This window comes from Uloborus diversus, chromosome 6, assembly GCF_026930045.1.
Source record: "Uloborus diversus isolate 005 chromosome 6, Udiv.v.3.1, whole genome shotgun sequence".
Taxonomy (NCBI): domain Eukaryota; kingdom Metazoa; phylum Arthropoda; class Arachnida; order Araneae; family Uloboridae; genus Uloborus; species Uloborus diversus.
The window spans coordinates 45488592-45512952 of record NC_072736.1 but is presented as its reverse complement, the minus strand read 5'-3'; the positions used below and the strand labels follow the sequence as shown (position 1 = coordinate 45512952).

The 24361-nt window shown below is 35.2% G+C and overlaps 1 protein-coding gene across 1 annotated transcript in view; it reads right to left on the bottom strand.

Moving 5' to 3' along the window:
* The window catches only part of LOC129224373 (potassium channel subfamily K member 13-like), a 213918-nt gene that overhangs the window by 8221 nt on the left and 181336 nt on the right, over positions 1–24361 (bottom strand). Inside the window, exons 2-3 of the mRNA XM_054858814.1 lie at positions 9508–9743; positions 846–1244 (exon numbers count right to left, since the gene is read on the bottom strand). Of these exons, the coding sequence (XP_054714789.1) occupies positions 846–1244; positions 9508–9743 (635 nt within the window). The remainder of the gene's footprint in view (positions 1–845; positions 1245–9507; positions 9744–24361) is intronic.

The window sequence follows — 24361 nt, the reverse complement described above, 5'->3', positions numbered from 1 at the left end:
TACTTTCTTCTATATATTAGATATAGAAGAAAGTAAAAATTAGTTAAACATGTTAAACATGTGTGGGACATTTTTAAATAGAGACATTATGTATCAAAGAAGCAATAAATGGCTGCATCCATTTTGTGAGTAACACTTTATTTACTCTCTTTTGCTCTGTCTGACTTCACTTCTTAACCCCATTCACTTTATTGTGGGGCTGTATGATTTTACATTAAAGTAACTTTGAAGCCTAGTCTCACTTAATGTTTCAAGAGTAATATCGCGAAACCACAAAGTAGCCACTGACTTTCTTATTGAGTATTCTGTTATGCTGATTTCTGTTTGGAAGCTAGCTGGTGACACAGAAATGAGATTAAATACAAATTAGAGGAAATTTTGTAAAAGGGCAAAAAGTGTTGAGCAAGCAATTGCTTTTGCATTGAGGACATTCACCATAGTGAGGAGAGACATAATTGTGACGAAATCGATATCAACAGATGCATTTGTTTTGAGCTGACCTTTTATTTACTGACAGGAATTCTCAGTTCCGTCTGTTTTTTTAGTAGCATCATACTATTTTAAACCAAAAAAGGATGAAACAATATGGGGGAAAACTATAAAGGGAAAAAACTATAAAGTTTTGTATTAAGTACTTTTTAAATTGTAAGGTATAGCACAAGCTGATCTTTCTTAGGAAGCTTGCTGATGACAAAACAGTAAGACATAAAAAAATGACAAGAAAGATGGACATTTTCAAAATAAATAAATAAAAACAAAATTAATAAATAAATCAATAAAAAACAATAAAATAAACAAAAACAAGTAAATAAATAAAAGGCTAAAATTGGAATGCAGTGTCTGACCTGGTGTCTGAGATGATCCGGCGTGATAGCATTCCTTCGTCCCCTCGCCAGCAACTGCTTCTGTCCAGGAGGTTTCATGGGTTTGCAGTGAATGTCTAGTGTCTTCATGAGCCAGTTCAGAAACTGTTTGATCACAATGGACGTCACGTTGAAGAGGCTGTAGATGCAGCAGCAGCCGCACACGATGAACACAAAGTTGGCCAGCCGGTAGAGGACCACGTGGGGGTACGCGGCCTCCTGCGAAGTCACATAGTCCCCGAACCCGATGGTGGAGAAGGTCGCGAAGCAGAAGTAAAGCGATTCGAAGTATGTCCATCCCTCCATGGGACTGTACAGGAACGATGCAGTGACAGCGATGCTGATGGTGGCGATGAATAGGTACAGCATCACCCAGTATACCTGTCAAACAAGTAGGCAATATCAGGCAAGGATAAGGTCATTAGAGTGCTTCAAAATACATGTAAAAAAAAGTTTCTCTGAGATAACGGGCCACTCCAAAATAATTTTACACTTGTCGATAGTAATATACTGGAAGAATTTTAGCTTCCTATTTCAACGGAAAGAGAGTGCTGCTCAATTCCCTCCCCCCAAACTTCATACGTATGGAGGAGGGATTAAAAAAATACATTGAACTAAAAACACAGTGCTACATATTGTAATATACACTAGTAATATGCATATACATTGCAATAAAATACTTATTTGCAAAAAAACAGCCGGGGAAATTAAATCTTTCTAAACTTGTGGCATTTTTTACACTAAGACTAATGTTAAAATAAGGGGTCACTGAGCACTCTCTTAAAGTTTGAGTAAGAAGTTAAAACTTTTACAGCATTATGCTAATAGTAAGTCTAAAAAAATAGGCAGTGGCCTGGACTCTAGCTCAAAAAATGTTTTTTTTTTTTTTTTTTTTTTTTTGAACCGTCCTAAAGTTCATGTTTATATTAGGTTTTTAAATTTGAGCCAGTGAGGCATTCTGGACATCCTGAAACGATGTGCCGTTGATATCAAGCAATATTGGTCACAGATTTTTGTATTCATCTTAGTCATTAATAAGTTTTCTGTAAAGTTAGCCTCCAAGTCAATAGTAGCGCAGGTCGTGAAAAAAAAAAAAGTAAAGTACTTCCTCCTGCTACAGCAGGGATTCTCAACCTTTCTGACTCTACACCCTCCTGTTTTCACTGATGTGAAGGTCTCGCCTCTACACCCCCCCCCCCCCCCTTGTGATTAATGAAAGTAGTGCAATCGGAAAATCGGAGTTAGAAATTGAAGCTGATTTAAATAGCTGAAGCCAACTATTAAATGAAAAAGGTTAATACGTTCGTTCACAAAATTTATTACTACACAGCACTTTATTTTGAATTAGACCAGATGAAACCAAAGAACTAAATGCAAATTAGCTTGACATAATATTGGATCTAAGTGAAGTTGAAGTACAGGATGACAAGAAATAATTCTGACACTCATAATACACCGTAACTTTAATACTAATGAAAATATTACGATCAAACTTCAAAATAAATATGAATACATTATTTCGTCTAATATATTTACAAATTTTCAAATTGGCTACTTTTAGGGTTAAAACAGAGCTTCAAACATGTCACAAAATTTTCGGCTCCTGGCCGAATGATATTTTATCCCATCCCTTGCATACGGATTTCTTTAGGGATGCCAAAGTTTAAGGAAGTTTAGCACACAACCTAGTCTCCAGGACCTTCTTGCAATGTTAAACTGCGTCAACGACTCCAATCTAATAGTTTGGGTGGGATATGTGCTACTGAGAAAATATCACTTATTTTTGTTAATCAGGGGATAAAATTAGTTAAGAAATGTATCGCAAACGCATTTTGGAAGATTTTGTCTTACCTTGGTCGCAAAAGTTCTTTGGAAACAAGATGGACCTTCCAACAGGATTCCACTCCTGCACACAGAGCTAAAAGCACTCAAGACTGGTGCAAGACACATTTTCCGGAAATCATTGGAGCTCAAGAATGGCCACCGTATTCCTCAGATTTGAATCCAATGGATTATTCTGTTTGATCCATCATGGAGACGAGGGTGTGTACTAAACCTCATAAAACTTTGGCATCCCAAAAGAAATCCTTATACAAGGGATGGGATAAAATATCAGTAAGTGGCTCAGAGCCGAAAACTTTGTGATATGTTTAACAGGCTAGTAGGTCGTATAACTCTTTTTGGAACATATATAATATTTTTTGACTGTTTCTATACTGTTTTGACCTGCTGATTCCGAATCCGTTGAATGCCAGACGCTAAACCTTGAGCGTTTTTGTCAAAATAGCGAAATTCAAGATGGCCGCTACAAAACGTGAGAAGCAAACTAATGTTGACATACGTGCAATGAAATTTATTAGAAATTTTAAAATGACAGTATTTTTTAGTCAGAACAAAATTTGCAGTAAACCCTCATTCATCCGGACTCTGTTAAACCGAACGTCACTTAATCCGGACAGTCTTTTGGATGTATGTACGCGCCCACTCAATAATGCATTTTTGCAGGCCTTTGTCATGCATGTGGCAGGGTGAGAGTGAGAGAAACTACACATCGACCAATAGCGGAGTCAATAGCAGCAAGCTGGAGAGCTGTTGAGAATTTTTCTGCGTGTAGCAACCTGTTTGTTAACTTTAGCACAATTTATAGGTTATTTTGTTTAATCCGTTATTTCATTAATTCGAAAGACTTGGATTCCCTTTCAGCCCAGATAAATCAGGTTCTAGTCTTATTGGAAATATATATTTATAAAATTGGATACGAATAAAACCAGCACGCATATACAATAATAGAACAATTTGTTTGCTGAAACGAAGATCAATTGACAGAAGAAAAATGATAGTCAGATGACTTTGCATAAATTGAGTTTTCATTTTCTCTAAAAAGTAATTTCTTAATTGTCGGAACCATTATCGCTATCACTATTTTCATTTGATGGTTTTGAAGGATTAATGCAGTCAAATTCAGAAGTAGAATCAAATTCAGGACATGGTATAGAGAATTTTCCGAATGAGCACAGTACTTCTACATCCAGTAGAGCACCTGATTTAATTAAGTTGAGCATTTTCCTGGGAGCTGACTATTGTCATGGATGACTTTCGCTGTCTGTAATAAACTTTCAATTGTTCCCAGCCGTAATTATGAGGGTTGAGAGCCAGTGGGAAAAGTGAACCAGCTGATTTCCACAAAATTGTTTGGTAATGTACAACTAATCCGTGAGGATAAAAACAAGCCTCAGTACATAGTAAGCTGTTGTTTTTTGCACATCCATCCTTTCGTTATTGGCCACAAATTTTCTAGACGTTGCTCATCCTGCTAGTGGCCATATAAACTGGGAATAAATTTTGATGCTGAATGTAAGCTGTTGTGTTTTGCACATCCATCCTTTCGTTATTGGCCACAAATTTTCTAGACGTTGCTCATCTTGCTAGTGGCCATATAAACTGGGAATAAATTTTGATGCTGAATGTAAAATCTATTGTTGTCATTGGAGCATCTAGATGAATTACGTTCTTATGCAAACTTAGCTTTTTTAGGAGAAGGACAGTTGAGTTTCCAAAAGAAAAAGAAATGACACTGCATCACAGTCAGTTAAAGCATGTGCTGCTAAGTGGTTTGACATTTTTTTCTTGTTTCTTTATGACCTCATTATTGCTAATGATACTTCGACCCTGTGAGCATAAACGAGTATGGTCAACTCAGTTCCCTCATGCATTGCACAAGTTCTTATGTAAGGAAGATGAGATAAGATGCAAAGAACGTCTGTGTCATCAGAAATTACTCTTCAATGTAACTTTCCTTTTCATTATTTGCGAAGTATGAAGTGAATTAATCTATCTCACATTCCTTCTTCATGAGAAATAGGAGTCTGCTTACAGTCCAACCCTAATTTCAATTGAAAAAAATATGTACCAATAACAATATAGGCCTGGAGGAACATTCATTAAACTCTGTCTGCTCACAACCAATCTTGGATCTTATTTACTGCTACTTTCAGTCTGATATCTCTTTTGGCAAAGTGATGATTCTGCGTGAAGTTGAAAATCACGACAGAAACCTTTTTCTCGTGTGAATTGGTGCTAAAGTTATGACATCTGCCAAACGAAAACTGTGCCCATGGAATAATTAGTATGCGTTGGCTTAATGTGGTTTTCTACAGCATCAATATAATCATTCACCACTGCTGGTGTTGCGGAGTTACTTCTGGGTGACTCCTACCACCTACCCGTAATCTACTTTCAGTTTTAACTTCAATGAAGAGATTTATTTGAATCTCTCTTATTTCCATCATCATTAAATCAAATAAAGCAGTAGAATGAGGAGCCAGTTGATGACGAACTAGTTTCTGTTAGGAGACTTTCCCTTGATGATGCCACAATTCGTTTATTTTTCATCCATAAATCCTGTATCCAGCAAACGATGCGAGTCGCCAATTTTAGTCTTCCTTTGGTGAATGTAGGCATTGTTTTAATCTTTCATTTCGGGTGGAATCCTTGACGTCAGTTTCGCATATGCATGCCACTGGGACATGATAATTTTAAGAATCTTCTACATTTAAAATTGTATCATTTGTAATTATACTAGAGTAACTGTTAAGCACTTCCTTCGCTGGGTGATCAGGGTTTTTAATGCATCAATACAAGCGGAGATGTCTGTCATTTGAGTCTGAAGCAATACGAGTGTGATGTTTTTCGACATGACAAGTGACAGCATTTTGCATCTCACCGTTCTTCATTGATTCCAAATAAGTTTTCAATCCACCAAATACTCCACGTAATAGTGTCCAAGTAGTAACTGTTCATTTATTTTTCCAGTGTTTTGTAATAATACCTGACGGCTCATGACTAGTGTTTTATCTGATACGTTTTAAGCCTCCCCCCCCCCCTTAGAGTTTATTGTCAAGCTAAATCAAAATTTTAAGCTCCCTATGTATCGCTGTTAATGTTTATCTTTAGTAAAACATTATATTTTCTTGCCAATTATAGTTTAAAAAATAATTAATACCTGAAAATCCAACCTTACAATTTTATTTGGCTAACATCTTGAATTTTACCACTTTTACAAAAACGCTCAAGGTTTAGCGTCTGGCACATAACTGATTCGAAATCAGCAAGTCAAAATCTTATAAAAACAACCAAAAAATCTTATATATGTACAAAAAAGAGGTATCATGACATTTCAATGGACACTAGCCTGGACTGTATTAATCCCAAAGGTTACCAATTCGAAAATTTGTAAATATACTAGAGGACCCGACAGACGTTGTTCTGTTCAAGCTTTGTAAATTGAAAAGTTAACAAATTTCAATAAACTATCAAGTGTTTGAACCGTTCTATTGAAAAAAATAATAAAAAAAAAATGGTTTAAGCTGCTATGGTGTCACACAGAAGTCGCATATTTATTACAACTTGATTTATCTAATGCCCACTGAGCAGTTGTTTTATTAACTATTTTTTCTCCCGTACTTGATGGTTTGTTTCTTCAGCCATACTTAAAGGATAAAAAGCGTAGTCAGATATTAGGTGTAAAAAACTAACTACCCATCTCTAGAACAATCAATCCGGAAATCCCGCTGCAACATCCCCATATAAAAAGGAATAAAACAATCGAAAGGATATTGTTTAAAAAATTGATAAAGGTAAAAACAGTTCTCTGAATAAGCGAAAATCACTTATCCCCCCCCCTCCAGATGTAATATAAATATTCTTCAACTAAAATGACTAAAAATGCTTTAAAAACGAAAAACAATTCTTTGCAATTTGAAATATTTCACCAAATACACAAAAAATACAATAAATTACATTAATAGTAGCCTTAAAATGTAAACAAATGATCACGCAACTGTATTGTTTACAGTCAAAGTTGCCAAGCCACCACGTTACTGTAATCCAGCCGATCAGTGAACGTAGCCAACTCCAACCGATCAGCGGTCCGATCTTTTGAGCTAAAACTTTTTAAACTTCATATATTGCCTAATTTGTTCTTTCCGCCAAAGATAAAGATCTTCCACTGCACTGATCTGTTGTGTACAGAACTACCCTGTTGTAATTTGTCTGGACGAAAATAAAATTTGTTTTGTCTTGAAATTCCATCATCTTTTCTTTTAATAATATACTGATTAGTTAGATAATCCTTTTAGTATTCTTGACATTGGTGAAAAACTCAGATGGATTTCAGCTGAGATACAAATGTTGCTAGGTACGGTACTTTCTGATCATTTGGTTAGGAAAACCTAAAGCACCAATCAGGTTACATGGTTCAACTACGACGACAGAACACGTTTTGCGTGAACCTCCCAGTACTTTACTTTAAAATATATCACGGGTTAATTCGCAACTCCAACGAACTATAGGGGGCACTGAAGTCACTGTCTAATGGCGGAATTGAAAACTACAACAAACGCACATGGTAACGAAGAAAATGATAAAAGTGTTGTGATTTTTGTTCGTACGTATGATTTTTTCGCTTTATTCTTTTAAAATTAATTTTCAAAGTCTTGTGGATATTCTGGCCCACGTAGAAAGAAATGAGAATTCAAGAAGCATTACTAAACGTCAAAGATTCATGCAAACTACGTAGTTCGTAGTTCTAAGCAGCTATTTCCACGACGTTGAATTCGATATTTATCAATTCTTGATAAAACTAAATAATAATTGTGGCCTGACAAGAACAACAATTAATGCTAGAAAATTCAATGTGACATTACAAATTGTTATCGAAAGAAGATGATACTTTTTTGCCTTGCTTGGCTAGCGCTTATTTTTTTTTTCCATTTGTAGTTGAGTTATTTCTCTCGAATTCCCGAATCGGTTCATTTAAAAATTTTCTGTTTCGATTTTTCTAATTTCTGAGTTACGATTTAATTGTGTCATGTTATGCAAATCATCAACAAAATTCTCACGGATATATGGTGGTAGTTTTCTTTTCAGTTGATTGACCATTATTTCCTTTCACTTATCGAATTCTGTGATCTTACTACCATTTTATTCCACTCATGATAAAAATTAAAAATGGTTTAACTAAAAACGCGAAATCTCGCCAAGGCTACTTTGCTCGCACAATACTAAAAATTAATAACCCTAAACAAATTTGGCGAAACCTTTCAGCTGAGAATAAAAGGAATAAAGTAAATTCTTTCTCGGTTATTCATTTTGTTCTACGATAATATATTCAAGAAAATATTTTGCATACTGTCCATTCCAACTAAATGCTGCTGTAAAATATGGTAAGTTTAATTAATTTAAGATTAAAAAAACCCCCATATTCTTTCAAATTCATACAAAACAATAAAAAATTTTACCTGGTATAACGTTATCCAATTTTGTTAATCCAGAGTTTTCTTGTTTACGCTTCCACCATTTAATACTTTTTTGAAAGAAATAAGGAAAACTAACATTAGTTTGAGAAACTCGAGAATACTACTAAGGGACGAATTAATTTCTGTTGTTGAAGGCGTTCTTAGACATGTTGAATGCGTTACTCAGAACAAACTGACCGCGTTTACGTCAACAGACACACGTGATGCGCAACGTGGCAATGTTTTAGGTGCAGACGCAGTTTTATAAATCACCGCAAGGTAGCGTATTCGAGCGCTGGAGTTCCGATGCTTTCAAGAAATGAAGGCTTCACTCTCTCTCTCTCTCTTTATATATCTCTCTCTCTCAACGTTTTTATCCTCAATTGACATATGACAGTAAGAAATTTCATTACAAAAAGCAGAGCTGGCTTTCTTATTGTCCTTTGGCAACGGGTTAAATATTTATTTCAGTTCTTCCTCAACAATAGGTTAAAATAAATATTAATCATTTGGGAGATATAACCATCCAATGTTTAAGTTAATTAATTGACAAAAACGTTTCCGATTCGATCCATTGCGCTTCGAAACCATGCTTGCCACAACTTAAATACACACAAAAAATTTGATCAAAATCGGTCCAGCCGTTTAAAAGCCTTATGGTGACAAACGTCCGCACAGAAGATTTTTATATATTAAGATTAGTTGAAATAATGTATTCATATTTATTTTGAAGTTTGGTCGTAATATTTTATTAGCATTAAAGTTATGGTGCATTATGTGCGTTTAAGTTATAGTTTGTCACCCTCGAATACTAGTCACATTAATAACAATAATTGCAGGCCTACCACTATTTTGTTTTTGAATATTTAGGTTGTAATTGTGACAAAGCACACCTCAGATTACTTTCAATACAATGAATTGTTCGATATTTTGCATTTTTATGCGTGCTAATGCTGAAAAGACAGATTCATGGAGATACGGTGGATAAAAACTACTAAAAAGACTAAAAACCTCAGAAAAAAGTGATAATTCTGAAAATATGAACACCTGACAATGATTCAATTAAGCAAATTTTAATTGATTTTAGATTTGTTTTATTTTTTTAAACATTCGCGACTCCATTTGAAATTCTTCTACATTCTTCTGGGGGAGGCCTCCTCCCCTGGTTGAGAACTGCTGCTCTATAGGACTGAGCAGAAACAAGGCAATGACGGCGATGCTAATGGTGGCAATGAATGCTCAAATAAGTTCAAATTGACATGAGTGTGGTTGATAATTGAATTTGAGTCAGTGAGACCTTTCAAGCAACCAGAATCAATGTACTGCCATATTTTGAAGAGTAATCTTACCGACGGCTTCCACTGATCCAGGTTGTCGTCGAAGGAAATTTGGGAATCTCTCCTGCCGTGGAAACCTCTCCTCTTGAGTTCTCTTTCATGGAGAAGCCTCAGAACATAAGCTAAGAAAGTGATTATCCGTTCTAGGAAGAGATTGAAGAAAAGAATTGCTCCTGAACATCCCAGGAATCCATAGAATATCACCACAATCCGACCAGCAAGTGTTTTGGGCGTTGTCATTCCAAAACCTAGAAGGATAAAGATACATACGCTCTGTAAATTAAAAAGGATGTGGGTTAGGCTCATTGTTTATGAATTGTTTTACTCAATCTTGTCAATGTTAAGTCTTCAGAAAAATATGTTTCAATTTTTCTTAAACATTTTTTAAAAACTCTTTTAAGCAAATAAACAAAAACAATATTCCAAACTATTTTGCAATCAGTTACCGCCCTAAGCCAGGGATAAAGCAGAAATACATAAAATACACCGCCAGCTCAGCTTTTCATCTGAAGACTGCAGTTTTGTGCTTTTTAGCACTCATCAGCCCGGATAAGGAATAACTGAGCTGGAGGCAAAAAACCTCTTAAAGGAGCCAAGAGAGCAAAACAAACTGGTAGTTAATGTACATGAGTGCTAAAAAGCACGAAACTGCAGTCCTCGAATGAATAACTGAGCTGGCGGTGTATTTTATTAGCCCCCGACACACAAAGGAAGGGGGTTATAAGTTTGACGTGTCTGTGTATCTGCGTGTCTGTCTGGTGCACTCTAGCGCCTAAACGGATGGATCGATTTCGAAAAAATAAAATTTGTTCGGAAGGAGAGTGTTCTTAGCTAGGTTGCGTCTTTGGATGATATTAAATAACGAAGATATTAGTTAAAAAAGGTTTTTCGCGATTATAGTTCTTTTTTTATTCCAATTTAGGCCCAAATTTCACATAAACTCCCGAATATGGGAGTGAAAAATTATTTGCATATATTAATATTAGATATCGTTGAAAAGTGTAGAATTTTCCGCGTTCTAAGCAATTTGTTTCAATGCTCTAACTTAATAACGGCGGGAGTCATTTGCGTTTTTAACTCGAACTTTTTTGGGCTTAGCTGAAATATAGGCACTACTTTCTTCATTAAATCTATCAATAAAAAGTGAAAGAATTGCCCCACAGTTTTCTTTTTTACAGCATTGGAAAAAAAGATATTTTTTACTCCATATCTCTCTTGACCTGTGGTCGAAAAACTTAGCTTCTATCTTTAAAGGAAAAAAAGTTACAAGCGTTTTAAAATCAAATTCGAAAACTGTCATTTTGATTCAGGTTGTCAACCATTTTATTTTCGCTCTTCCCACGGTTACACTTTTCGAAGCCATCGTTTCTTTTCTTATTTTGCATTTAATTTCTTAAACTTATTTTATTTCGTGCTTCAATGGTTACGCTTTTAAAATTTATCCTTCGCATTTTAATTTCTTAAAAGAATTTTAATATCTGTCGTCATTATTTGGAAGGGTGATTTTGCATGGTGTTTTTTCTTTCTTTTATTTAAGCCTGATTGTTAAATATATGTCACTTCACACAATTTTTATTCTCAAGGTAGACTGGGCAAAGCCGAGCAACTCAGCTCTTAATATACAATAAACTCCCGATTTTCGGCGGTTGGATTATCCGCGGGTCTTTTTTTTTTTCTGAAACTTATGAATGTGCTGTTGCTTGCTTTTAGATATTACAAATATTTTTTATATTCAATGTTAATAGATGCAATGTAGCAAAGTTTTTAGTTATAATTTAAATGAATGAGTGAGTCATTAATATTTTTTATCTACTGCATACACTAAGTACCGTTTTTACCTAATATTCGGATTATCCGAGGTTACCGTGCCACCCTATTCCGCGAATAATCAGGAGTTTACTGTATAAAGATTCAAAAGCTACTGTTAATGTGATTTTATACTTTTTTGTTTGTTTGGCGAAATACTGATTATTGCCAAAGAAAAAACATCCGCTTTTCTCGCAAAAGGACTGGGTTCCGGTAGCGTGGTTGCTTGGCGCGTTAGGCGCTGAGCAGTTCAGTCTAGGATTATTGTTTTAAAGCAATCGTAAATGTAATTCATTGTTTTGAAAAAAAAAAAAGAAACTTTTGATTTGTTTTTATCCGACTGAAATAAACGACATTTTCTTCTTTTTTTCTGACGATGATTTTTGAATGTTCCACGGGATGTTTTTTTTTTTTTCGTTAGATGGATTATGATAGCGTGGTTGCTGGGTGAGTTTGGCGATAACCAATAGAGTTGCGGAATTATTTTTACATTTGAAAGATATTATTTGATGTCTTTTTTTGTTTATTTGGCGAAATATTTTAAATTGCAGTAAAATCAGCTTAACTCTCTTAATACAGTTTTAAAGCAACTGTAAATCTAATTTAATAATTTGACGAAAAGTTTTAAATTCCAAAGAAAATTTCATATTTTTTTTTTGAAAAGGTGTGTACGCATTTTATACAATGAAAAATGATAATTTCACATCAGAGGGGGAGGGAGCATATTTTTTTTTTTAATTCAACGGGCTTCCATTAAATTTTTAGCGCGGGCATTGCTGTGCGGGTACTGCTAGTTTATGTATAAAATTTAACAATATAGTTTTTATTTATCAGTTATATATTTATATACATACACCAGAATGATAGGTATCCTAAAAAGATGGAAAACAAAAAATGTTTTGACACATTTGCATAATGTATAAAGGAAGATTGTTTACAGGAGCGACCTTTATGTAGAAGATTCGTAAGAAAACATACTTCATTAATATTCATGAAAATTTCTCTTTTTAACACGCTTTTATTATTATTTTATTAGCTTCACCAGTATGTATGTATCTTGTAACGGAATCTTGCAGCTCAAATTTCGACCACTTCCTGCGATCGGATTCTTTTGAAATTTGGCACTCGACCTCAGACCCGATGACAATACAATATTCTATGATCAAATTAATTAATTAACTCTTTTAATTCGCAACTCCAACGAACTATAGGGGGCACTGTAGTCACTGTCTAATGGCGGACGAAAAAACTAAAACAAACGCACGTGGTAACGAAGAAAATGTTAATAAGTATAGTAAAATTTGTTCGTATGCATGATTTTTTCGCTTTATTCTTTTTAAATTAATTTTCAAAGTCTTGTTGATATTCTGGCCCACGTAGAAAGAAATGAGAATTCAAGAAGCATTACTAAACGTCAAACATTAATGCAATCTACGTAGTTCGTAGTTCTAAGCAGCCATTTTCACGAAGTTGAATTCGATATTTATCAATTCTTGATAAAACTAAATAATAATTGTGGCCTGACAAGAATAGCAATTAATGCTAGAAAATTTAATAAGACATTACAAATTATTACCAAAAGAAGATGATACTTCTTTGCTTTGCTTTGGCTAACGCTTATTGTTTTGCATTTGTAGCTGAGTTATTTCTCTCGAATTCCCGAATCGGTTAATTTAAAATTTTTCTGTTTCGATTTTATAATTTCTGAGCTACGATTTAATTATGTCATGTTATGCAAATCATCAACGAAATTCTCACGGATATATGGTGGTAGTTTTTTTTTCAGTTGATTGACCATTATTTCTTTTTACTTATCGAATTCTGTAATCTTACTACCATTTTATTCCACTCATGATAAAAATTAAAAATGGTTTAACTAAAAACGCGAAATCTCGCCAAGGCTACTTTGCTCGCACAATACTAAAACTATAACCCTAAACAAATTTGGCGAAACCTTTCAGCTGAGAATAAAAGGAATAAAGTAAATTCTTTCTCGGTTAAACATTTTTCATTTTGTTCTACGATAATATATTCAAAAAAATATTTTGCATAATGTCCATTACAACTAAATGCTGCTGTAAAATATGTTTAGTTAAATTAATTTAAGACTAAAAAAACTCATATTCTTACAAATTCATACAAAACAATAAAATTTTCTACCTTGTATAACGTTATCCAAGTTTGTTAATCCATAGTTTTCGCTTCACCATTTCTTAACATATTTTAGAAGGAAATAAGGAAAACTAACATTATTTTGAGAAGCTCGAGAATACTACTAAGGGACGAATTAATTTCTATAGCTGACAGTAAACTAAGACACATCGATTGCGTTAATAAATACTCAGAACAAACTGCCTCTGTTTACGTCAACAGACACACGTGGAACGCAACGTGGCCATGTTTTAGTTTCATCCGCAGTTTTGTAAATCACCGCAAGGTAGCGTATTCGAGCGCTGGAGTTGCGAATTGTTAGTTTCCTCCAATTTTAATCAATATTTTGGCATAAATCCAACAATGTGAAAAAGGAACAATAAAAAAAAACATTAAAAAATGCTCGCAAAAATTATTTAAAAATATCTACAAAAACTTTTAATTTTTCTGCATCAGATAAAATTTTTTTCAATGTTACAAGGTAATTAGAAGATGAAATATAATTGTTTTTAACTAATTTCATGCCAAAATTTAGGTGAGCCTTCAATTGGAAATTCATTGCTGATCAGATCATTGTTGAACAAAACATTTATTCAAATGCATCTCAAATTTTCAAAGTAATATAAATATGATTTCCGCAAACATGCATCGATGACTCACAGTAGCTTCCCATCGGGGTGCCCTTGTATTAACTTTAAGATATTACCTCGCACTCGTTTTATAAATAATTTCGTTAATTCTGGATAAATATTTCAACTGTATATAAAAATGTGTAGTGAAGTGAAGTCACTGATTCCTGCGAGCGAGCAACTCAACTCGAGCGGAGAGCAGGAGTGGAACAAAAACAATTCGGCGATCGAACAGACGCGTTTGATTTGGTGTGTATCATTGTAAGATTAATAAATAATATGGAGTCAGATGATAGTGTTTACTGAATCAACCACAACACTAAAGCTACAGTGGTGACCTCCGGACTATTTTGTGCATTGAAAATGAGTACTGATAAAGAAATTCCGAAACAAAGCGTTTCAACGGACGTTCTTTCTGAAACCGAAAGCACTGAGCAAGCCTGCTTTGTGGGTCATGTTGGAGTGAAAGTTCCACCGTTTTGGAAGCCTGATCCCAGGATTTGGTTTCTGCAGTTAGAAGCACAGTTCCGCCGTGCAAAAATCACAAGTGACGAAACAAAATTCGACCTAGTCGTCAGTTCCATAGAGGCGGAAATCCTAGCGCAAGTTACGGACATTTTAGTTACCCCACCACCCAACAACAAATTTGACGCAATAAAAGATCGCCTGATTTCGACTTTCGCAGACAGTGAATCCCAAAGGACACAAAAATTGTTGACCCAAATTGAACTTGGGGATCGTAAACCTTCAATTTTACTCTGTGAAATGAGAAATCTTGCCGACCAAAAGGTTAGTGAAAATTTTCTAAAAACCTTGTTTTTGCAACGCCTCCCAATGGACATGCGCAGCATTCTATCAGTCAGCAACGATGATTTAAATAAACTGGCCACCATGGCTGATAAAATTTGGGACCTTCGATCACCCAATAATTACAATTTGGCTTCGGTGTCACATACTAATGTGTCGATGGTTACTTTGGAATCCCTCCAAAAACAGATAACAGATCTCCGAATACTGGTGGAAAATTTAAACAAAAGGGGACGTTCCTCAGCTCGTCGTCAGCATAGTGGGAAGAGCCACAGCAAATCTGGCAGCCGCAAACCCTCCGATCAGCACGGAATATGCTACTTCCATTCAAAGTTTGGTGATAAAGCGTATAAATGCTTACAACCATGCAGTATGTCTCTTCAACTACGGCGTGAGGGCCCCGACGTGCAGGAAAACTGATACCCCGGCTTTCCACGGCGACAGGGAGCCTAGGGGCGGAGCTGAGTCGCCTCTTCATTAGTGACAAAGCATCAGCAGCCCTTTTCCTGGTAGATTCAGGGGCGGAGATTTCTGTAATTCCTCCAACGCTCACGGAAAGAAAAAATGTACATAAGTTTGAACTATTTGCAGCAAACCATTCGAAAATTAAAACTTTTGGGCAGAAACTGTTGCGACTAGATCTTGGCCTCAGACGAGACTTTGTATGGCCGTTCATAATAGCCGATGTCGACAAGCCAATCATCGGGATAGATTTTCTGGCAAACTTCAACCTTTTAATCGACAGCAAAAATCAAATGCTAATAGATGGAAATACAAAACTGTCAACAAAGGGAACGTTTTTTTCAAAGAGAAGACCAGTCATCACCGAAATAGAAACGCAACAGCCATATATGTACATAGTCTTAAAATTCCCTGATCTGCTAAGACCTAATATTGTAAATACTAAAATTGTAAATCATAATATTGAACATTTCATCACCACACAGGGACCACCGGTATATAGTAAAGCGCGCAGACTTTCCGCAGAAAAATTAAAGGCCGCTCGAAAAGAGTTTGACTACATGCTACAGCAAGGTTTGTGCCGCCCTTCCAAGAGCAGTTGGGCCAGCCCACTACACCTAACCCAGAAAAAATCAGGTGATTGGAGACCTTGCTGGGACTACAGGGCCCTTAACAACGTTACGGTTCCAGATCGTTATCCGATACCATTTCTAACGGATTGTAGCTATATACTGCATGGAGCTAAGATTTTTTCATCCATTGACTTACTGCGAGCGTACCAGCAAATACCGGTGCATGAAGCGGACATCCCAAAGACCGCCATAACCACGCCTTTTGGGCTATTCGAGTTCCCCTTCATGCCGTATGGCCTTTGCAATGCAGCACAGACTTTCCAACGTCTGATAAACACTGTGTTGCAGGGATTAGACTTTCTTTTCTGTTATTTAGATGACATATTGATTGCTTCGAAGGATGAAGAGACACATCAAAAACATCTGTTCCTTCTCTTCGAGCGACTGAACGAGTATGGTCTACGCATTAACCTTTCTAAATCTATATTTTGGTGTAACACACATCCAATTTCTCGGATATGAAATCAGCTCCGAGGGAATGAAGCCTTGTACATCCAAAAGTCGATGTCATTAAAAATTATCCCGAACCTAGCTCTGCCACTAGCCTGAGACGGTTCCTGGGAATGGTAAATTTTTACCACAGATTCATTCCTAAATGCGCTGGCATACAGCAACCACTCACCAAGTTACTTGCTGGCCATAAAAAGAATAGCACCAAACCTCTTCAGTGGACTGACGATAGTCGTGAATCGTTTTCCAGGCTCAAGGATGCCTTATGTTCGGTGACTCTCTTATCACATCCAGATCCAGAGGCTCAACTGAGTTTGGTAACGGACGCTTCAGACATAAGCATCGGAGCCGTCCTTCAACAAGAAATCGCTGGATTAATAAAAACCTCTTAGTTTCTTTTCAAGAACTCTATCCCCGGCACAGAGGAAATACAGCACGTACGATCGTGAACTTCTGGCCCATTTACAGTGCAGTTAAGCATTTTTAGATACTTACTAGAGGGAAGGCCTTTCGAAATCTATACGGACCACGAACCCCTCACATACGCTTTTCGACAAGACTTGGACAAAGCCTCTCCCAGACAAGCAAGACAATTGAGTTATATTGCTCAATTTTCAACGGATATTCGCTACATCAAAGGAGAAGAAAACATTATTGCTGATACCCTTTCCAGAATTGATACAATATCCGCACCATCTCCAATCGATTACGCAGCTATTGCAAAACTTCAAGATGATCACGATTTAACAATTTTGAAGAATAACCCAAGGCTGAGAATGGTTAAAATATCCATTCCAGAAACTGACGAATCCATTTATTGTGATGTCTCCACCAAGAGTAATCGACCCTACATCCCTCCAAACTTCCGACGACAGTTATTTTCTTCTATTCATAACCTATCTCATACAGGGATTAGAAGCACCAAGAAAATTAATTACAAAAAGATTCATATGGCCAAATATCAATAAAGATTGTCAGTTATGGTGCAGGGAATGCGTGGAAATGCCAAAAATCCAAGGTACAAAGACATACCAAATCAGCTCTTATGGAATTCAAGGTTCCTACCGAACGTTTCCAGCACGTTCACATTGATATCGTTGGACCCCTGCCACCATGTCAAGGTTTTAGATACTTACTAACGATCATTGATCGTTTTTCGAGATGGGTTGAAGCTGTTCCTATGGCAGATCAATCAGCGGAAGCAGTTGCAACAGGCATGATCTCAACCTGGATTTCACGCTTTGGAATACCGCAACGTAATTACGTCTGACCAAGGACGTCAGTTCGAAAGTCAAATCTTCTCATCTTTGAGCAAATATTTCGGGTTTCAAAAATCCAGAACCACAGCCTACCACCCACAATCGAACGGACTGCTTGAGCGACAGCACAGGACTATTAAGGCAAGCTTGAGATGTCATTTACAACAAAGCAAATCTTGGGTTGACGCTTTACCTTTGGTTCTCCTCGGATTGCGTTCTGCACTGAAAGAAGACATAGGATACTCTTCGGCCGAGCTCCTTTACGGAAGTCCTCTACGTTTACCCGGAGAGTTTGTGGACACCATTCCTAATGTCACGCATTCAGAGTTTGTACAAAGGCTACAAAGTATTATCCGCAACCTAAAACCTTCTGCAACGACTACCCATGGTAATACGAACGTGTTCGTTTCAAAACAGCTTTTGAATTGCTCACACGTTTTCGTCTACAATAATGCCGTCATTTCATCTTTGCAACCAGTTTATCTTGGGCCTTATGTTGTGAAACATCGGTCACCAAAGTATTTTGACATTGAAATCAATGGAACTGTCAAAAGAATTTCAATTGACCGACTGAAACCATGCTTTATCGTAAAGGACAACGACGAGAAACCCCTCGAAAACCAAAGACACAGGGATTTCACGGATCAACCCACCCAAGGTGCATTTCGAGAGGAAATTTCACCGCCGAGCAATTGCACTCATACCACACGCAGCGGAAGGATTGTCAGGTTCCCCCCTCATTTAAAGGATTATGATTCCTAATCGTTTGCTCTAGGGAGGGAGTGTGTAGTGAAGTGAAGTCACTGATTCCTGCGAGCGAGCAACTCAACTCGAGCGGAGAGCAGGAGTGGAACGAAAACAATTCGGCGATCGAACAGACGCGTTTGATTTGGTGTGTATCATTGTAAGATTAATAAATAATATGGAGTCAGATGATAGTGTTTACTGAATCAACAACAACACTAAAGCTACAAAAGTCTTGGTGATTCCTACCCATGTAGAAAGAGATTAGAAATCAAAAAGTATTACGAAAGTAAAAAATTAATGCAGGACACACAGTAAGTTGTTCTGAAGCAGCCATTTTCACGATGTTGAATTCGGAATTCATAAATTTTTGGTTCGCTTCGAACAGCATTTTCATTTTGTACCGTTCTTCTATACATTAGTACATATTATGTCCAGTTTCGTGACATTTCCGGCACTTGTTGACATTTTTGCCACATAGTACACAGACGTGACAGACTGTCAAGAGTAACATTCAACACTAGATAATTTATTTCTATGACTATGTGATTGGATATCAAAAGAAATCATCATGCATTTAATTCATTCGTCATGGAAATGATTTAACTGATATGCGAAATCTTGTCAAGATACATTATTCTTTTACACAATTTTAAAACCATAACCCTATAAACAGATTTTTTGGCGAAACTCTACCACCGATAATGACAGCTTTTGGAGAGCAATAACGTTAAGTTGGCGCGATATTTTAGCGATAAAAATCCCAAACTTTTATTTTTTATTGCTCAAATTCTTAACGTTCTTTGTGGATTTTTCAATATGTTCTGCGATAAATATTTTCAAGAAAATTTATTTGCATACTGTCCATTTCAGTTGGATGCTGTAGTAAGAAAGGTTATTTAAATCATTTATGTGGAATTAGGTTAAGGAAAATAGTAATTTTTCAGCATGGCCCTAGTGTCCAGTCAATGTTGTTAAGTCTGCTTTTTTTCATCGAATTGAAAAACTGATATTTATTCAAATTCACTCAGAACAAGATAAATAAAATGTGTACTCACAGTTTATATCAGATACTAGCTGCGTCGCCCGGCTTTGCACGGTCCACCTCGAAAATAAAAGTTATGTCGAGTGACGCGAGTTCAACACTCAGGCTTGAACCAAAAAAAAAAAAGTCAGTGAAATTTTGCGGCAGATTGCGGAAAAACTCCAAAAAGTAAACATTTTAAATCCCCTGTGTGTGTGATTACAAGAAAAGCCTCAAAACAAAAACAAGAATTTTACTTGTTCATATTCGAGAAAAAAAATGGCAACAGATCTTTTATCTCAATGATTTTCTTTACGCTATACATTTTAATAAAAGCGTTGTTGCGGAAAGTTGAGATGAAGCACTGAATAATAATTTGAATGGAGGAAAGCCTTCGAAAAATAGGGATTTTATGTCGAAATCCAAGCTTCATAATTAATAGTTTTTAATTGATATCTCCGTTAATTATTACCGGAGGATTATGTTAAACAGCCAAACAGGAAGACGGGAAGATGACGAATCCATCGATACCTATTTCGATGGTCAGTTCACTGTCGTTCGGGAGAAGAAGCTTGGACATATATAGATACGCTCAGTTTTTAATTATATAAGAGATTTTTGATGTTACGCTGTTGCGAATGACGATTCCAAATTATGAATTACGCAAATAATAATAATAAAAAAAAATACACAACAAATTGCTTGTTTTGCCCAAAATGAACACATGGAACGCAATGTTTTAGTTTTTTCGGCAGTTTTATAAATATCCGCAAGGTAGCGTATTCGAGCTTTGGAGTTGCGAATAGCTAAGGCATTTGGCAATTTTTACAACTGTCGCTGTTTGTGAAGCTAAAGAGTACGCAATACTGTTTCTCGGTTTTCACCATGTAACCAAATATCGCTATTTCTTTAATATTTCTTTCTTCAAATTTGTTAACAAGTAAAATTATTCGCCAACTAAATCCAGAAATTCCATAAACAGCACAAAAACTTCCATTAATTTGTCTTTGCGCACAATTTCAAACAGTTGCCAAATTTTTACTATTTATTGGAAACATTTCGGGTAGCAACATTTTAGAATCACCAGATGTTTCTCAGCATTTGGCGACATTATCTCTTCGATGAAAATTAGTTAACACACAGTTTTACAAAGTAGGGAGGTTAAGTCTCATTTAAGATATCCCAATACTATTAATGCAAATTTAGTAACATTTTAAATTGCAGTAAGAGATTACGGGCGGCTACGTTTTTTAAACGTTTGTACTGCAATAGCAATGTACAGAAAATCTTAGACTATGTTCGAAAAAAAAAAATAAATAAATCTTTTTAAACAAGTGAAGTTTAAATACATGAAATACACCGCCTAATTTCATATTTTGGAAATTCGTCAAATTTGTACATGTTTAAGCATCGTTTTTTTTTTTTTTTTTTCGTTTCTAAAAAGAGTACTATTTTGTTCTTCATACTTATTGCCATTTCACTTTTATGGGTTAGGAAGGAGCTCTATTTTTAATCACGTCAAAGCGGTGTGCTTTGAGTTATTTCAGTTACAGCAGAGAACGAATAAAAGTAGCGATTGTTTCTCATAATTATTACAGACCCAGGCAATGCCGGGTATTTTTGCTACGCACAATTATCTTGTAACTAAATAAAGTTATGAAATAGAGTCGGCCCCTCTACCCCCAGTTACCGTCGAACAAAGATTTATTTTTCGCCAGGAACGGCCGAATACATTTTCTTTATAGCATCTTCTGTTCGGAATTAAATATCAAATCTTATGAATATAGATTAACCAAACATTTTACGCAGTTTCATAAACTTGGCAAGTCTCTGGCGAATGTATGGTACTGTGGTCCTTTGGCGATTAATAATGGATTTGGATTTATTATTTTACATTTTAACGCTGCTTTTAATTGCAAAAATATAAAATGAACACAATGAGATTTTAAAAACTTAATTGATATGAAGAGTTATGATAACGTGTTCGGGCATCACCGTACTAGATTCAATGCCTCTTAACTGGCAACGATACATTTGATGACGTAAGCGCAGATCGGCCAGTTTTCCTTCAAAAGTTTTCTTTAGTCAAACGAAAATCTTTTTGGTCCATAAATGGCTGTCTTACTTTGCAAAGGAAATTACTTTTTCGTTTCCAAAGGAGAGCAAAAAACGTCATTTTTGCCCTGGATCTATGCGAAGTGATCCATTGGATACTAGATTTGGGAAATATTGCTAATTAGCTGGATCGTAATAACATAAGACAACTTTGAATCCGAATCATAAATGTGGTTGCAGCAATGAGTCTTATGGCTCCATATGAGTTTTGTAGCATTGTGAATGATTATTTTTCTAATGAATTGCCGAGTGAGATGCACATAAGTAATCTGTCTCATCTTATTGATGTTTTACCTCAAGTACAAGTACATAATGATGACAAAATGTGATTCTGTGTTACCTGTTATATTATAGTTAACTGGACATTGCATTTTCTACATTAAAGTTTCAAGTGTGATGTCGGCTCGAGAAAGACGGACCGTCGATAGAAAATTATCTTTGAATTTCTCGCATCATTTGATAAAAAAAATCGTGACATAGAGGGCTAATTTACCTTTATCCCGCATGTAAGAAATGTAGTAGTTTTGTATAGTTACAGCATTAGGTATTCAAAAGTTGCTACCTTATCCACTTGGGTAAGTATTTTTGAAGTGTTCATGTTCATATAAAAGTAAAAACTCGCCAATCGACAATGTTATCACTCAATGAGTATAATTTTGATTTTTTGTTTGCCCTAGCCAACAGTCTTTGAACTAATTCAGTTCTATAGTATAGTAAATAAAAAATAGTTTTAGCTAACGAAACCTCTGTTGTTGTATTTTGAAAAGTCGTTGCTGTTGCTACGTCCAATAAATCTTAGAAACGAAAGATTCTGACACTGAAAAAACAGCCTTAAGATTTGTTTAATTTAGTTGGCGATTTATTTCAGAAGAACAATTCACGGTTTTCATTTAGCTTGCTTTTGTTTGGCGAACAAGTTTTTTATTAATAGCTTAATTCAATCATTAGACGAACTACTTTTTATTTTAAAGCAACATTTAGTCTTATTTAATGGTTCGTTTTATCATAGGTTCTTTAATAAACAAAATAATGCATGGTATCGCCAAAAAAAATTGATTGTAAGTTTAATCAAACTTGGCAAGAGTAAATAAAATGAAAAATAATCGCCAAGAAGAAAAATATACCTTTTGAAGCTATACTTCCGCTACACTAATACCTGCAATACCTTTACGATATATATTTTCTGTATAAATATGTATGTAGAATACTTATAACTTTGAAATTTGAAGATTTTCAATTTTCCTCTTAATGAAAATAAGAAATGTTTGCTTTTGATTTAATTGCTTGTACATTCAAACTTTTTATTTTAAAGAAGTAAATCTTTTTACCTTTATTGAAAGGTTAAGTGTTCATAATACCTTCCTTATTAAAAGAAAGGTCATTTTCAGGGCCAAATATTTCATTCTATGTTGAAGGTGAAGACGTGAAAAGCAATACTATGTCAAATGACGCACTATAACAAAAACATACCGCCATATAAGTTGCATCATTAATTAATATTAAAAGTTTCATAGAAATGTAAAACTCTAAGAAGAGGAGCAAACATAAACAATATTTTCTTGTTTCGCCAAGGTAGAAAATTATCAAGTTGCCAAGTAAAGTGACGCACCTACAATAAAAAAAAAGTCTTTTTGGCGGAATCTTATTGATAGTTTTTTAATGTTGGTTTGTTTGTTTTCAGGATTATTTTAATCAACTTTTTATGTTATTTAATGAATTAGTTTTTATTTCACGGATATTTTTTCATTGTACTAGAGAATTTAGTCTCATTTTATTGATTATTTTGTTAAAAATGTAAAAAAAGAAAAGAAAAAAAAAAACACAACGTACATATAGATTCGCCAAAGTAGTTTCTATGTAATTTAGGCTAAAAATCGAGGCAAAGAATTACATCAAAAATTCTCGCCAAGTTAAAAATTGCGTCAAAGAAAATCACTCTAAAAGTTTCAGTAATTTACATTTTTTTTTTTAATGTAATTTTTGGAAAATATCGCTTACTACGGATTTTTTGAATCCAACTTTGATTTTCTGTTTTGAAATATCAAATACTTGGATATCAAAAGAAGCGGTGATATGAAAAATTTAACATGTAACAGGAAACCGGATTCCCGTAACACAGTAGTATGGCTGACGATCGGCCGATGCTTGATGACGTCATTTTTCAGTTCACAGGCATTGATTCTAGTGCGGTGATGGTTCGGGACGAGTGTTCAAAAATTTTGGCGCTACAGCCATAACAAAAGTTGCATTAAAATGTAAAAATTCTGCCAAATTAATTTTAGTAAAAAGATCATTGAGTACTATTAGGTATTGAAGTTAAAATTAATCCTCCAAATTAGTGAAACAACACTCTTAAATAACATTAAAACTGCTATTAAAATGTAACTTAATACACCAAAACGTTAGTGCATTGGCGAATTATTTAAAATTTTTATGAAACTTTTCATTTCCTTTTTTTCTTTTTTGGGTGCGTATTTTTGAGGATTATTGATGCTAATTAGGATTTCGTGGAATTAATGTCCCTATTTTAATGGCGACAATGAAGAATATTGTTCTTTCTTTCTTTCTTTTATTTTGCTTTTGTTTTTATATTCTATCGAACCTGTACTGTTGAAGATTTTTTTAAATAATCATGCCTGAGATCATCAGAGGGAAATGTCATTTGAAAACGCGAATAGAGACCACTCTAATAGAGACTTTTGGGAATTTTTTCTCTTTGCGAAATGAGAAGTTTTTGTGTTATTGTCCTCATTTAAATGGAAACTTAAAAAAAAACTGATGTGCTTA